Here is a 16,303-nt window from a genome sequence, read left to right as displayed (position 1 = left end):
ATGATAAATGTTTGCATGCCTAAGGTGAACTAAGATGCACGAGGCAAAACTGCACGTGTGTGTGTCTGTCCACCTGACAAGGTATTATATTTTGAAACATCTTACCTAGCATGTCTTATTGCCAACATGATATACATGGGTTGATTTCTCAAAGAAAATATTTTGTTTGCTTATGATCCGTTGAAAGGAAAGGTATGTTTCAAATATAACACTATCACAAAAACGACACTTTATATACATAGTTTTTTAGCGCACTATATTTTTTATAAACAAGAAGCAGAATAAATCTTAGAGTGGTAGCTGTGTTAGTCTGTAACTTTAAAACAATGAGTAGTCTGGTGCCACAGTACTGTACTACAAGAAGCAGAATAAAAATATGAATATTGTCACCAATTGTTTTTCTTAAATGAAGTGAAAATACATAGGTAAGCGAAGCCAAAAATCTGCTTTTATTTACACTGAAGTAAATCTGGATTAACATTGCTAACTCTGTTAAAATTAATGGAATAAATCCAAATCCAAAACTATTGTGAAGATCAGAATCTTGCTCCTAAGACTTGTATTTGCCTATAAAGTGCACACCTATGGTACTATATGTATAATAAAATTAAACTATATCCTTCTGATTTTTGAGCAGCTCAGATGATCATCTGGAGATAACAGATCTGCAGCGGAAGGGAATATTTAAATAATATAATTTTAATAGAATAATATCAAGATTATTTGGCACTTAAACAGTATTAAGTAAATTTGTCATTATGTAATCTAACCTAATGAAATAATTGTTATAAGGCTAAAGTTAAATAGTGAAGTATGATAAACATTTCATAAACCACAGTTCTATTATGTGACTTTTGTAAACCAACTCCCAACTCTTCCAGGGCATGATTCTGTGAGCTGCTAAATACCTCCTGACCACTGTCAACTCCCAATACGGCCTATTTTCAGCATGAAGCATTTTTCTGGCCTTAAAGGCAAAAGGTTCCATTAACTTTATTGGGAACAAAATCATGCCAGTGGCCTATTACAAAGCAAACATGCCATTCCTATTGTTAATTTAGGCAGGTGCACCCTAATATCTACTCCAAAACTGGATCTGAAAGGCAACACCACAGAACAACAAATACTGGGACTGAATTAAAACAATAAATAGCAATTTACTGCATTATTATAATATGCGTGTATGATTGTTCCAAACACTCCTTCTCGGGTGGGTGAAAGTAACTTAAAATTTCTTACAGGTACTGTCCTATTGTAATCTGAGTCCCTGTCAGCTCTTTTAATATCTCCCTGCTGGCTTTTGCCACAGCTCAGCCAGCTCTTGCTGGAGCTGCACACCAGAGTGCACCTGCTTTCACCTCTGCTCCTCCAATTTCAAAACTGTTAACAGTGAAGTACTATAAAAATCCATGTCCTGTTAAGCATTCTGATAGCATAAGACCAAGCACAAGGGAACTGCAAAGGAGACAATTACTAATAAAACTGCAAGCTGACACTACAGAAGGCAAATAATGGGGGGAAATGTTTATTTCATAAGCAAGACCAGGTTTTGCAGCTACAATAGGTCTGCCAGGATTTTAATTATGCACTAGGCAGAATCAAAGCCTAGATCTTGAATCTCTGTTTACATCAGCCAGGGAAAGTAGCAGTTTCCTAGTGAATCTTACAAACAGGGCAGGCTTTAAACACAAGAAAAACAAGAGGCTATTCAAGGCTCTAAATCCTATGCATGCGTCACAAAACATAGGTTGCTCTGTCCCCTCTGCAGTATTTCATGGGTGACTGAGGCAAGGTTTAGCATAACTTATTTGACTTAACTAGTTACAACATATAAACTAGACATAGTGTAGTCATATTGCAGTGATTTAGGTGGCGTGCACTCTCTGCATTTCTGCAACTGGTTCTTGACTCAGTGAGCATCCATGAGGAATGTGGCACTGCCTAGGGATCTGAAGGCTGCATGGCAATTTTAAGCACCCTGATCATATTTAGCCATGTATTATGTATTCCCTTGGATTGAGAAGTAACCTTTCGGTGGGTGTAAATTAATGGCCCGATCACCACTTCCACATGAGGTGGAGGCATATCCCTTGCCAATAATGAGGGCAGCCCTTGTAGGTAGGGAAATCATAGTAGCATCTTAGCCAAGAGGGACAGTTGTGCTCAGCATGCTAGGTGTCTCCTGCCCTAGGGGTGTTTGATGGTTCTCCACTGAGGGCATGGATGGCTTCCTCCATGGGTCTCAGGCGTGACCGGGACCCAAGGCAAAGTGCACTGTTCTTTTCAGCTGTTTGCACGCAGCACCAATGGGAATGCTCTAGCTCTGTACCCCCATCCCCTCTTTATGACACGGGCTGGCTGCTCCTCTGGACTCCTGGCAGGCTGTGCATCCCTGGCCGGGAGCAGCCGAGGCTGCCCTGCCCCAAGAGCAGGGAGTTCAGTGCAGACTCCCCACGGGACCCAGGTGCAGCCTGCCTCAAACCATTACGCTCCAGGAAGCAGCCAGCCGGGAGTGGGACCTTCGCCTGCAGGCAAGCACCGTACCAGCGAGCAGGAGTCACCGCGTGCACATGCAGCGGCATGGGGAGGGGAGGAGCCACCCAGGGTGGGCGTGGCCATTTCAGAAAAGATTCCCTTGGAGAGGGCGTGCGAACGTTTGAATGGGCAGAGGAGGAAGAGGGCGGGGCCATGCGGGTGGCGCGGATTGGGCAGAGGAGGAAGAGGGCGGCGCGGATTGGGCAGAGGAGGAAGGGGGCGGGGCTCTGCCTGAAGCCGGCCGTGGAGGGGGGGGGGCGTGTCTCGTGCGGATGCCGATGCCGAGTCCCGCCCCGCGTCGCCGGCCTCAGTCAGTGCCCGGGCAGCGGCGCTCGATGCGGCAGTGGCAGCTGGCGCAGGAGCAGGAGCAGGAGCGAGTGGCCGAGACTGGGCGCTTCCCCCCTCCCCCCGCTTCGCGAGGAGACACCCGGACTGCGGGAGGGATTCGATTTTTTTAAAAAAAAAAAAATTTTTACCTCAGAAATAGCCTCCCCTCCCCCCACCCCGGCTAACCGCCACTTCCGGTCCCATTCGCCCTCTCGAGCCGGGTCCCGAGCCGCCGCTGGCTGCTGCGAGGATCCCAACCCCCGCCCCCCTCCCCTCGCTGCTGCGAGGGCCCGGCTCCCCGGGAGGATGATGAACTCCCTCCTCTTCGGCGAGATGGCCCGCGCCTTCTCCGCCGCCGGCCCGGCCCCCGGCCCGCTGGGGCCCGGCAGCCCCGCGGCTGCTTCCCCGCCGGTGACCGCGGCGCTGCGGAACGACCTGGGCTCCAACATCCACCTGCTGAAGGGGCTGAACGTGCGGTTCCGCTGCTTCCTGGCCAAGGTGCACGAGCTGGAGCGGCGCAACCGGCTGCTGGAGAAGCAGCTGCAGGCGCAGCAGAGCGAGCGCGAGCGCCGCTTCCGCTACAAGACCTTCTCCCGGGACCAGGCCGTGCAGACCGACTCGGGGCCGCCGGCGGCCGGGCACGGCGCGCTGCCGCCCGGCCCCGCCGCCGCCGCCTCCGCCTCCCAGCCGCAGCACTACGGCCGCCTGCCTGGCACCATCTGGAGCTACACCCAGGTGCGCCGCACGGGCGGCGGCGGCCTGGAGACCCTGCAGGGGCCCGGCGTCTCCTGGACCCACCCGGACGGCGTCGGGGTGCAGATCGACACCATCACCCCCGAGATCCGGGCCCTCTACAACGTGCTGGCCAAAGTCAAGCGGGAGAGGGACGAGTACAAGAGAAAGTGAGTGTGGGGGGGGAGGGGAGCGGCCTGGGATGAGCGTGGGGAGATGTGGGTCGCCCTCAGGCCCACAGGTGCTGGAACTTGAGGTGCTGCTGCTGCATCTCCGGCATGGCAGTGGGTTCCGTTCTCTGCTGGGTTTACAGTTTGGCTGAATGGGTCTCAGCATCCCCACTACGTACATTGTTCCAGCATCACTGCTCCAGCCCACTTGTGGGGTTTTGGGGTTTTTTTTTCCCCCACGGGAGGGAATTGATGGAAGAAGAGGGTTTGGGGGATCTCTCAGGGCAGACCTACCAGGTTGAGGACTCTTGAGACTCATGAGAGGATGTGGCTTCCTTTTCTCCAGACTTCCTGTCTAAGAAGAGGTGAATGGATTGGGAAAACTTGGTGGTGTGAGGGACAAATTCTCTCGAGGGGCCTCCAACTGGGATGATTTTCCAGGGGAGGGAGGGTGGTTTTTGGAAAACCTAGAGGTCCTTTGGAGGCTGAGGGCCCACTTTCAAGCTTTTCTATATAAGCCTGTCTCAAAAGGTGTACTGCAAGCTTAGCATACTTTCTTTTTTAAGAAACCATCCTTAGCTTGGGATGCAGTCTGCTTTAATGTTTATTTACACAACTAGCCCTCAATTTATCTTGAGTGATGAGAACAAGTTAATTATTTTATTAGTCAATTTCACTTTCTGTTTCTTGTGAATTGGTTCAGTCCTGCAATATGTGGGTAAACACTGCAGGGGAAGGTTTGCATCCAAACAATGCTTGGTGTTGTAACTGAAATGTGTTGAAAAACACAAACAACCGCCCTCCCCCACAAAACACACATACAGGTTGAAAATTTTAAATTAATTTTAAGTTTTTAAGATTTTTACATAAAATTAAATTTGTCCAAATAGGCATAGCTGCATGTATACAATCTAGCATATGTGCACCCAGAATTAGGGGACAGTAAACATTGGTAGTTTGGATCCCGGAGACAGATTGTTAAATGCAATAGGGCACCCACTGCTAAATTGTATTGCCTTTTGGTTTAAATGGGGTCTGCCTCTGTTAGTTTGGTTTTGTAGGAGGGCAAATTAAGACAGACAGGGTTCTGGCTGTGTGGCATACAGCACATCCTAATTGCAGTGCTCTGGCTGGATTAGTGTTCCTTATTAGTAGTTTGTCACATTTGTGGTGATGTCCTTGCAAATTTATTGATTTTAAAAAAACCTTTAAAATGTGGAGGTGCGTGATACATGAAGATACCTTTTGAGGCTGATCTAGGTCAATGATTCTCAAACTGGGGGTTTGAGAGAACTCCTCAGGGATTGAGAGGTTATTCTAGGGAAGTAAAAATGTGGGTTTTTTTACATAAATGTGTTAACTACTGAGATTTTTCAGTGTTTACATGTTTACATGTGCGGGGCGGGGGTAGAAAGAGAGGGTTCCTGTGAAGCTGCCTGCCTCCCTCCCCTGTGCTGTATCAGAAGCAGCAGTATGTGGGGGCAGGAAGAGGCAGGAGTCGAGTGGAGCTCGCAGGGTGTGTGTTTGTGGGGGGAGGATGTGGCTCTGCAGGAGCTGGTTTGTGCAGGGAGCGTGCTTGAAAGCTGGCTTCTTATTTGTGTGCCCCCGTCCCCTATGCTGAGCAGCCACAGGGGCAGGAGGGCTTCCTGTAACTATGTACGGTAACTGATGAGCCCAGGCTCATTGGTTAACCATGTAGCCATCATTTATAATGGTGTTTAAATATGTTTTAAAAAGTGGCTTTTCAGTTATAAGAGGGGGATCCTACTTGGATGCTATATGAAAAGTGTTACCAGAACAAAAGTTTAAGAACTCCTGCTCTAATTTGTTTCTATATGTCCTCTTAAAGAGGCTGTTTCTAAGTAAAATTGGAGACTATATAAGGTGAAGCTGGAAAATGGCTAAATTAACAACATTCAAAATGGAGGAAAATATATTGTCTTAAATTGGAAATTATGCAGTAAAATCACTTGTAGATGAATGACAAGTGCTATCTTTCTTTGACTACTTTTAAAAATAATCTTCAACTCCAGGTATTTCCTTGCATCTGGCTGTGTGGTCCATAAAATTAAAATGATCTGGGAAATCCCAGTTCCAACTGGTTACTGCTGTTAAATGGTTTTCAGAAGTATGAGTTGTCTGGAGTGGTGACTCAGATGTAATGCTGAAAGTGGTTGATGGCTTCAGGGACATCACTCATTTAGTGAGGCACCTTTTTTTTTCCTTTTTTTTCTTTGAGTCATGTTCAGGTAACCCAGTCTTATCTATTACTTGCTCAGTTATCAGTAAATTGTACCACTTATGATTATGGTTATGTGACAGATGTCTGTACACTATGAAACTACTATCCCATTTGAGGATGTCTTTTAGAAACAGGGTAACAGACCTTTAGAAATGTCAGTGGAAGCTTATTGCTGTGGCAGGAGTTGATGTCAAAATGTGATTAGAAGAGAGCTTGTGTGTGTGTGTGTGTGTGTGTGTGTGTGTGTGAAAAAAAAAAAAATATTGTCTGCAGTACTGTAGTAGAGACATCATATCATGGCCTTGTTTTGTTTTCATGCTCTCTTCTAAGAAGATGGAGTGATGACACTGGGGGGAAATTTATGTATTCAGCCATGTTTCGTTTAAGAAATGTATGCCTAGGGTGTGGGTCATGTTATCAGTGTCTAAAGCTAAATTTCTTTTTTTAAATAGATGAACAGTGGTTTTCTTCTGGAAGAAGAGGCCTAAAGGGGTAATCTACACAGAGTAGATTAACTGCTTTAACTGTGTTTTAGAAATGGATGAAGTTAGAGGTACAACCTCTAGTGTTTATATCTGTAGAACTGCTTGTGATTTCATCCTCTTTATACCAGTATAACCTCATACGCTGTATGGGGGTTACTTCTTTAACTAGATCTGTTTCTAAACTAAGGCAGTTGAAGCAGTATAAAAATCATGTAAACAAGTGCTAAGTGTGTGTGGTTGTTGTTGTTGACACCTCGACGACTCTTAGACTTTTTTAAATCAGTTGGAATGAACAGCTTAAACACCACAAACAGGATAAAAGTATAATAAAATATTAAATTTGCATTTAAGCTCCTTCAATATGTGTGTCAGTTACTAAGTAACTGATGAGTACAATTTTTGTTTGCTTTCTGGGCTCCTTTTGCTTGTCTATTTATGACCTTCATCTAATCAAACTTAGACTTTGTGACCTGCTCTTTGTGATTGATTCTTTCTTGCGAAGCATCCAGCAAATTGCGTGATTAGAAAATATGTATGTGGTTGACTCTTGCATTCAGTGCCAGTAATAAAAATAGATTTCACTTTTACGTGTACTATAACAGTATTGCGATTAGGGATGTTAAAGATTAGTCGACAATCCGATAAGCATTTGCTTATCGGATAGTCTTTTGACTAGTTGATTTTCCCCCCCCCCCTTTGCTGCCTCTATGTTATATGGCAAAAATGGCAGCTTTGTAGCACTGCTGGTTTGAAACCCTGAGGTGGCATTTCAGAGGGGCAGCCGCTGCACAGCTGATCCGCGAATCAGCTATGCCGTGGCTACTCCTTTGAAATGCCACCTCCACTATCTTTCTTGAAGTAGAAAGATAGAGCATCATTATATGGGAAGGGTGCTCTAAACTATTTTTGGCAAACTTCAGCTTCCTTGGATGAAGATAATTCTAGTATTTAGTTATCAGATGTATTACAGAACTCTTAGATGCATTTGTCTTAGGACAAGATGGTGGATCCTTGAAAATAAGTGTCTTGCACACTCATGATGGTAGTTAGTTCTGAGCCTTTTTGATGGGATTCTGTGTCTTACACTCTGTAAGATATTACTCTCTTATGCAGAATGTGATTCTGCAAGTAGGATTTTGTTGCCCTGTCACCTTTCCTCAACATTCTAAAGGAGAGATTGGGAAGGAACAATAAGGCTGTAAAGTGTATTTTCTGGTGATCTTCCTTTACTTGTTTTGTGGTTAAAAATAAAATGAACCCCATGGGTAACACACAGTTTTTAAAATTGTTACTTCAAAATGTATCAGCCCCAAAATATACATTTATAGGAAAACACACTGGTCTCAAGATATGTGACTGATGACTACATTAGTGAGTTTTGCAAATACCATTGCTAGAGGTTGTGTTTGTTTGTTATACAGTAGTCATAAAATCTCTGTGCCAAGCAACCCATTCACGAGTCTTCTAAGTCTGTGACAACAATATTGTCCACTGTTGAAATAGATGACAATTTGCATGACTGGATTGCAAGGCGTGGCCAGAACAGCTTCCTTTTGAACTTCAGTTAAGTTCATGTGTAGCCTGTTTAATGGTGCTGAGGGGGAGGAGAAGATTCATGTTCAAAATTAAAACTGCCTTCTGCACAAATATATTCACATACTCAGGTTTGTGGGGTGGGGGTGGGGGAAGGGAGAGGAGCTAAGGGGGAATGGCTCCTGAGCCCAGCTATGCACAAGACCCAGGCTGGGGCTACTGGCTGTCACCGTTACCCTATAAATCAGTGCTATAATCACAGGTGGTGTACTCCCAGTGGCTCGCAGGGCTCATGGGGCGGGATGTGTTTGTGGGGGGGGGGGGGGGGGGGGGAGGGAACAGCATGGCATGCTGAAAGCTGGTTGCCCCAGCCTTACACCTTCTATCTGAGCCCCACCCCTTCTCGGAATGCAGAGCTCTTCCCCTCTCCTTCCACCTTGCCACTGGGTCCAGCAAGTATGTCAAGCCCCTGTACATGCTCTCAATCCATCTGCTTTATTTTTCAGCAACTTTTGGTAAAGAGGGAAAACAGTCTTCAAAAATCTGAAGGTCATCAAAGATTCTTTATTAGATAAGATTCTACAAGCTTATGGACCTAAAGCAAATTTTGAAATTACAAATGGCTTCTGTTTATTTAAACGTCCATATACCATCAGGAGAAACTATACCGGGAAACTGAGATTCTCTGGTTTGACTGAAACAAAAGACAGAAGTATGTAGCACTTTAAAGAGTAACAAGATGGTTTATTAGGTGATGAGCTTTTGTGGGCCAGACCCACTTCCTCAGATCACCTCATCACCTAATAAACCATCTTGTTACTCTTTAAATTGCTACATACTTCTGTCTTTTGTTTCAGCTAGACCAGACTAACACAGCTGCATCTCTATCACTATTCTGGTTTGACTGTGTTTAAAGTAATCACTTTTGTAATCTTTCAGTAATAGTCACATGAAATTTTACTTCTAAAAGTTAGAAATAAAACTTGCTATTTGTTTTTCTTCCTTTGACAAAGGACACGTGCTTGAGATGTAAGAAGAAAAATAATCTTCCAATAATGCTTTTAAAGGCAGTGCACCTGTAGATGTTACATGAATGTGAATTTTTAAATTGGATCAGTGTGCATGCACACACAAGTATATAAAATAACACCATTTGCCTGGTTACCCAAAGGATGATCAGCAGTTTAATTGCAGTGATATGACTGCTGTATAACTAAAAGGGAATTCTGGCTTCTCTGATGAGCATCACTTGTTATAAGAAGCATCCTGTTTCAGAAAAATAGTTAATGATTTAAAATAGTAAAAAAAGTATAGTTTAGTCTAGTTACTGAGTTACATAATAATCTTTTTAATAAGCTAACACTTCAAGGTCCTGGTTAAGTTTTAGTAACTGAAGTATTGTAGGTGGGATCTAATCAGTGTCATTCAAAGAAATGAACTTAACCATATACCCACACAGTGAAATGCATTCTCTGGAATGGTAGGAGAGCTTTTCTCTATTTGAAGGAGTGTTACAAATCAAGGCTAAACATAGTGACATCCCATGTTATAAAAAATTATGCACTGCACAGAATTTGGTTTCTAGTATGGTATTCAAGGCAAAAATGCACGTGTTGAGTTTTTGCTTTATTTTGAGGCAGGTAACGCTTTAGATTGTGAGATTTGTGTGTGGAAGTCCACCATTAAGATTTGAGTGCACTGCTGTGCATTGTGACTGTCCAAGTATTCCTGTGTGGGGCCAACACAAGTTTGCTGACTTTGTGGAAACTTCCTGAAGCCATTCCATATTCTACTTTCTGAAATAGCTTTTAAAAAAACTTCTGCAAGAAACCTGCTGATCATTCTGTCCCAATGCTTTCATTTGAACACTTAGATGGGTTTGTATTATGTGTCTAAAATTTGGTTCAGATATTTAGTCTACCAGATGTTGCGGTTTACTCTTGCTGCAGTGGAAAGAAACTTAACAGTTGAGTTGGAATAGTTTTGACACACTTTGTCTTTGACAAAGGAAATCTCTGCCCAGCTGCAACAAATTTTAGATAATCTTTTCTTTTAATCTTCAAACTGAAAAGACCTTCCTGGAAAAAAAAACCCTTATCTATTTTTAAAGGAACTTAATAAAATGATGCTTAGGACAAACCCTGGAGGAATGTCTAAACTCTTAAGTTAAAATATCAAACATTTACTACGTTGTTAGGTCCCCATAGATTACAATATGGGGGGAACAGAAGAATTTCTTCAGGGTACTAGATTTTTCTCCTCTCCATGTTTGTTGCAGATCTAGTAATACTTACTACCTGTAAACTAATGTATGTCCCTTTAATGTGTAATCCCAGTATATTTCTGCTCTCCTTTTTACACTTTAAAAGGTCCATTTGGCTCTTCAATAAAAATGCTTATTTCATTAGCAGTGGGACAAACTGAATTGAGAACTTCCTTCAACAAGGGTGGATGAGAAGTTCTGAAGTAAATGCCCATGCTTCTGAAATTGAATGTTAGTGTTAAAGGAATTCTAGAGGTTGGCAAGAGAGAATTTCTGCTTGAGGAAGGGACACAAATATCATCTGATTAATGCGAAAAACATTAGCTGTGCTACAGAATATATCATTAGTTATTGTTATTACAGGTTGTACCTCCATAATCTAGCACTCTCTAGTCTGGCAACATCCAAGGTCAAGCAGGACCACAGATGCTCTTTATCCACAGCGCCTAAGGGCAGGAGGGCCAGGGCAGGGCATCAGGGTTGGCATCCTGGCTGGGGGCAATGTGGGACTGGGACCAGAGCCCCACAGCAGCCTCCAAAATCCCCAGGAGTGCGGGGCTGATTCCAGAGCCCCACAGCAACATAGGACCAGAGTGCCTGCGGTAAACCCCCGTAGGGACGGGCTGGAGTACCAGCCCCACTGCTGTGGCTATGCAGGACCAGGGCTAGAGCCCCAGACCTGCGAATGCTGCTGGCTGCCCCGGGACCAGAGCCCCATGGCAAGAGCCGCAGCCTGTGCTGCCCAGGGAGCCAGCAGTAGCTAGGCAAGCAGCCCAGACAGGCTGGGGAGGAGGGGGGAGGGTAAGGCAGGTGATGAGCTTGGGGGCTGGTGGCAGGAGACCTCCCTTGGTCCGTGTGGCAAATTCTCTTGTTTAGGACTGGTTATGTCCCAATGATGCCGGATCTGGGAGGTCCAACCTGAAGAAATTAGAGAAGCAGTTTTTAGGCTCCTTTAACTCTGCCCTTGATCACTTGCAGTTTTTAGGCTTTTTTAATTTGTGGACCCCTAAACAATTTTAAATGGACTCTCAAGTATCTTCAGGTTGAAGACCACTGATTTAGACTTTTGGTAACCTGGATGCAAGAAATGTATTTGTCTCTGAATTGTGCTACTATGCTATCCTTAATGTTGATGTTGGATGTTTGTTCAGTATTTTATTAACATGATTTTTTGAGAAATCTGTATCAAATCTTTGATTCTAGATTCTAATACAAATAGAAACTAGAGTAATTAGCCAAGGAATAAGGCACATCCTTTTAGAAAGAAGGCGGGGTACTCTTCCACTTCAGTCCTCCCTTATTTATGTTGTAGTGCCATGAGGACTGGGTTCTTTATCTTGAAGAGTTTAGTCATGTGTCTTGTTTAAATTAGACTATCCTCCCTCAAATAGCTTTGTACATGGGTGATCTCAACAGTATTATATGGTACATAGATGAACAGTGTAATTTTGAATTACACTACTTAAATTTCCTATTGCATTACAAACTTCTCTGGGCCCTTTTGTTTGCCCACTTGAAAGTCATCCATGGTTTGCAGTTTATTGTCCCCAACCACCTCTTTAATTGTCACTAAAGGGATGATTGGAGCAGGGGTGGGTCTTCTGGAGCTCTGGATTGAGGGCATCCCTCTTATATTCTCATTAGGCTAGTTGATCTAGATTCCGTTTCTTTGAGGGGGTGGCTGCATCCATGAAAAGCACTGCCTTCTAGGTTCTTTTTTGTGTGTGTGTAAGGTAGCTCTACAACTCAGGACTGTTCATTTTTTTTGGGATGTCTGTCCCACAAATGGCCAGCTTGGTGGGGCTTCAGGGTCAAGTGTGTCCCTGCAGCTGTCAGGTACAAAAAGGAAAAATCTATTGATGAGTTATGGAACATATGCTCTGCCAACTATGGTCTGGGATTGTGGTGGGCTTGTTACATCTGGGGTAGCTCTCTCTCTGGGAGGTGAAAGGGGTATCTCCCTTCAACACAGCTGGCGCTGTGAGATGGAGGCAACTAGGGTATTCTCCTCACCATGATGCCCCCCTCTAGGAAAGCTCTACTTGGGCTCCACACTGGTGCCAAGTTTCCACTTTTTTCCCCTGTTAAGCCTAGAGCTTTTTCAACAGGTTATGAAGCTATGCTTCCTCTATCCCCCCCATGAGGCTAAGGCAGGGGTGAATTTTCTGGGGCTCTGGAATGGAGGGAATCCCCTTTATATTTTGGTTAAGGTGATTGAGGGAGACTTGAACTGGGTTCCATGCCTTTCAAGGGGGGGGGGCTGCATCCATGGAGAATGCTGCCCCCCTAGTTTATAGGTTTAATATACCTTTCAATGTTTTGACAGTCCACATAAGAGAGCTCAGGATTTCCAAAGGCTGGAAAATTGGATTCTGAAATACACTTGATAGATTAAAACAAGTTATTTTAAAAACTTTAAACCCAAATTGTCTTTGAAGACTTGCACAATTTAGGAGTCAAACAAAAACAAACCCTGAAACAAGATATTTCTAGCTATTCATTATGTGTAATCATAAGTTTAAATTGGTATATAGTAATGCAATTCAAGTGCTTGGCTTTCTGTAGCTAAAGAAAGAATGAGACTGGTGCAGAGCTCAGCAGCTGCTTTTTTTGTGGTTCAGATTCTTGTGGTGATACTCTGCCAGGATTTAACATTGGCTTCCTGCATGGTTGTTTTTGTCCCGTTAACTGCTTGCTGAAATATTCTCAGGGTTCTGTTTTTAAAATGTGTAGGTTCTAGATGACAGTAAATGCAAAGAGGATGGAGAAACCTTTTTTCCCTATTCAGATATGAACTGGAAGTGTTTATACCCTTTCAGTTAAAATTCTTAAACTAAATTAAAAGTGCTAAAATTGGGGGGCCATTAGCTGAAGCCATTTTGCAGCTTGGAATGCCATTAAAGTGTTTCCCCAAACACGCCTCCTTTGCTTAGTAAAAGGTTATCTAGAACTGTCCTGTAACTGCTGTAGTAACAAACAGATCAGCAGGCTTCTGCTGGGATTTGCCTCAGTGAGCAGGGCAAAGAACCAGCATATCCCAAGGCTGTGCTTACAACGGTCAGTTCTCAAACTAGCTTCTCTCTCAGATACTCTGATGAATCCTTTTCTCCTCTTCCTATGTCACGCGGAATCCCCACTCTCACATGATATCTACATTTATTATTAAGATCTTAGCATGTTAGACAGAAAATCCTCTTCTTGCAATTTATATGCAGACTTTTTATGGGAAAACTCTCCCTTTTTAACCTCAGTTTTGACAAGCAGAACAATATAAGATTATTGTAGTGTATGCTGGCTGTAAGATGAGCACATAGGCCTAGAGTTCAGGTATAATGTTAAGAAACTGTCTTGTTTGGGATCCATGAGTGAAAGTGACTAGTGACCCAGAAATCAGTATTCATTTTAGTTGTGGAGAATTTTTATAGGAAGAATTGGTGGGTTTCTTCTTAAAATGAAAGAAGGGATAATGCTTTTTGGCTAATTCTCAGACTGAACTTTATACAGGTTGTCTTGTTGCACCTGGCTCTGTCATCTAATGCCAGTATGTAGCAATCCAGCGATTTATCAGATTTTTCAGCTTGTTTACACATGCACAGGTTCAGAATTAGTGCGCAAGAAGACAGAACCTTCAGGAATGTTGTGTTGGAGGAACAGTTATACTGCTTTTTGCAATAGAGTGGATTCTTCAGGAGCAAGATCCTTCACTTTATAACTGTCTTTGCAATTATGATACTAATGGCATCTGGTTAAAATAATTTTTAACAATTTCCATCTCCAGCTATAATATTGAAAAGTGTTTAAAATCTTGCTATTGTCTTGTATGTATTAACTGAGTTGTTGATCCATATATTTAAAACATTACATCAGTCCTGCCCTGGGTCTACTTCAATAACAACATAGAGAGGCTAGAAAGAATGGCGCTCTGTGCACATTAATGATGTGTCTTGCTTATTAGTGACCACAGAACTTCTATCCAGTTGAATTGTTACTGTGTGAAACTGAATCACAGATGATGCATGTCTTGAATCTTTTTGTTTGGGCACTTCTGCCCCTGCATAATTCATAACCACGTGACTGACAATGACTGAAATATCCTGCTAGAATTCACGTATTCAACTTGTCTCAGAGATCACTGCTTGGAAGAGGGTTTAAACGAACAGTCTAGTGAAAGAAAATTAGTTGCATCTGTCAGGATGAATGTTTTTATTTTAAAGTTTTTATGAACGAGAGCTTGCAAATAAGCCTTTGTGTTTGGATGAAGCCTCTGGTTAGATTGATGAAACCCAGTATTTTTTTAGGGCTATAACTCTATTGTATGCTAATATGCCCAGTCCTTCCAGCCCTGTCATCTTGGAAATTCCAAGGTATATTGACTTAGATCCCATAGATCTAGACCCTTTACTAACACACAATTTGCATCATTGCTGTTTGTAATGTGGTTAATCTGATGGTAATGACAATGGAGTAATTTTGGATATGTATTAAAATGATAGCTGAAAGCAAAGCATTATGGACAATCTGAAAAATGTAACTTAATTTTTTTTCTTTGGAGGCTAAATTCAGGATACATAACTTTGTCGCTGCCCGGTTTCAATTGTTTCAGAGCTGAGAGTTCAACATGCAGAGTTATTGAGAAGTTGTTGGCATACTCCGTTAGTTTACAAAACTAACTAATGGTACAAATGCAATCACAAAGAGTTACTCAGGTATGCAGAATTTTTTTTTTTAAATTTGGGCAAAGGGAGAGGAAGCATTGACAGTATGCTGGAGCAGTCAGGTGTAACCTAGGCTTTATTTTTATTCCTAGGCTGCGTCTGTGTGATAGAAGTCAAATGACTTACTCTTTGTTTCCTTATTTGTAGAATGGGGATAATGCTTAAATGCACTTCTCGTAAAAGAAGGTGAGATTCTTAAAGGAAAAGCAATTGAGTATAATGATGCACAGTAAAACAGTTTTTCTGCTAATCTGCATTTTTATCCACAGTGCAACAGCTACTAGTTGTTAGTGGCTGTTAAAGTTTTATTGTAAGGACTCCGCTACACTGGAAGTCAAATCCCATTTGGAGGGACGCTGCTTGTGATTTGTCCTTTAAAGAGGCATGTTTTGAGGCTGAAATAAGGTAGTTGTCTCCCTACTTATTACTTTAAAACATAACAATCCCCTCAATAGTAACATTTTATCAATTTGCAGATTAAAATATTCTGCTCCATAAATTCATTTGCCTCTTTTTTTTTTTCTTGGTGCTGGATTAGTCTCTTTTGTACAGCATATTGTGGGAGTTTAATACATTTCATGTAGTTGTTGAAACTTGATATAGCCTCCTCCATCATTTATTTTATTTAGTAATACATATCAGATTATTTCCCTGAGATTCCAAAATCACAAGAAGATATTGCAAGGATAGGCCATATTATTCCTGCTGCTTTGAAATAAGTGCACATGTACAGAATGTGTAACTGCTGTAGAAAGAGGCAACTTTTCAGTTCTGCTTTCAAAGGCACAAATCAGCTTTATTTCTAAGAAATGCATGGATTATTTATTGTGTTACTCGGTTTAGAGCAACAGGGGAGAGAGTAGTAGCTTGAGCTAATTGGATAGGATTTATTTCCTGTGCCATGCTACACGGCTTTCCTGCTCAGTGGACTGACTTTTTTGTATTTTATTTATATATATATACATCTGGGTTTTGGACACATGACTTGAAGTGTAGCACTCTTGAATAACATGCAGTTACAAAACACAAGGGAGTGAATAATTGTCCCTGGTCTCCTTGTCTATCTGTACATTAAAATAAAAAGAATCCCAGACTGTAATCCTTGTTACTTAGTATTAATCTTCCTTAGGATCTTTCATTGAACCCTGTTAATTTCACACTAGCACAGTATCAAGATATTCTTGATAATTCAGAAATAAACAATTCCTGCACAAGTAATTCACATACTTCTTAAAGTGCTTGTTCATGTCCATTCCGGTTGAGCTGGTGTGCACAAGTCATGAGCCCAGATGGCAACCTTT

The 16,303-nt window shown here is 42.6% G+C and overlaps 1 protein-coding gene across 2 annotated transcripts in view; it reads left to right on the top strand.

Moving 5' to 3' along the window:
- The first annotated feature begins 2,794 nt into the window (after nt 1–2,794).
- The window catches only part of IFFO2 (intermediate filament family orphan 2), a 58,004-nt gene continuing 44,495 nt past the window's right edge, over nt 2,795–16,303 (top strand). Inside the window, exon 1 of one of the 2 annotated variants that reach the window (XM_075906468.1) lies at nt 2,795–3,764. In XM_075906468.1, the coding sequence (XP_075762583.1) occupies nt 3,169–3,764 (596 nt within the window). In that variant the 5' untranslated portion in view covers nt 2,795–3,168. The remainder of the gene's footprint in view (nt 3,765–16,303) is intronic. The other variant, XM_075906467.1, reaches the window with a different exon arrangement.

Source organism: Pelodiscus sinensis, chromosome 23 (assembly GCF_049634645.1).
Source record: "Pelodiscus sinensis isolate JC-2024 chromosome 23, ASM4963464v1, whole genome shotgun sequence".
In the NCBI taxonomy this organism is placed as follows: Eukaryota; Metazoa; Chordata; order Testudines; family Trionychidae; genus Pelodiscus; species Pelodiscus sinensis.
Note: the sequence above shows the minus strand (reverse complement) of the source record. Positions and strands in the feature narration are given on the sequence as shown.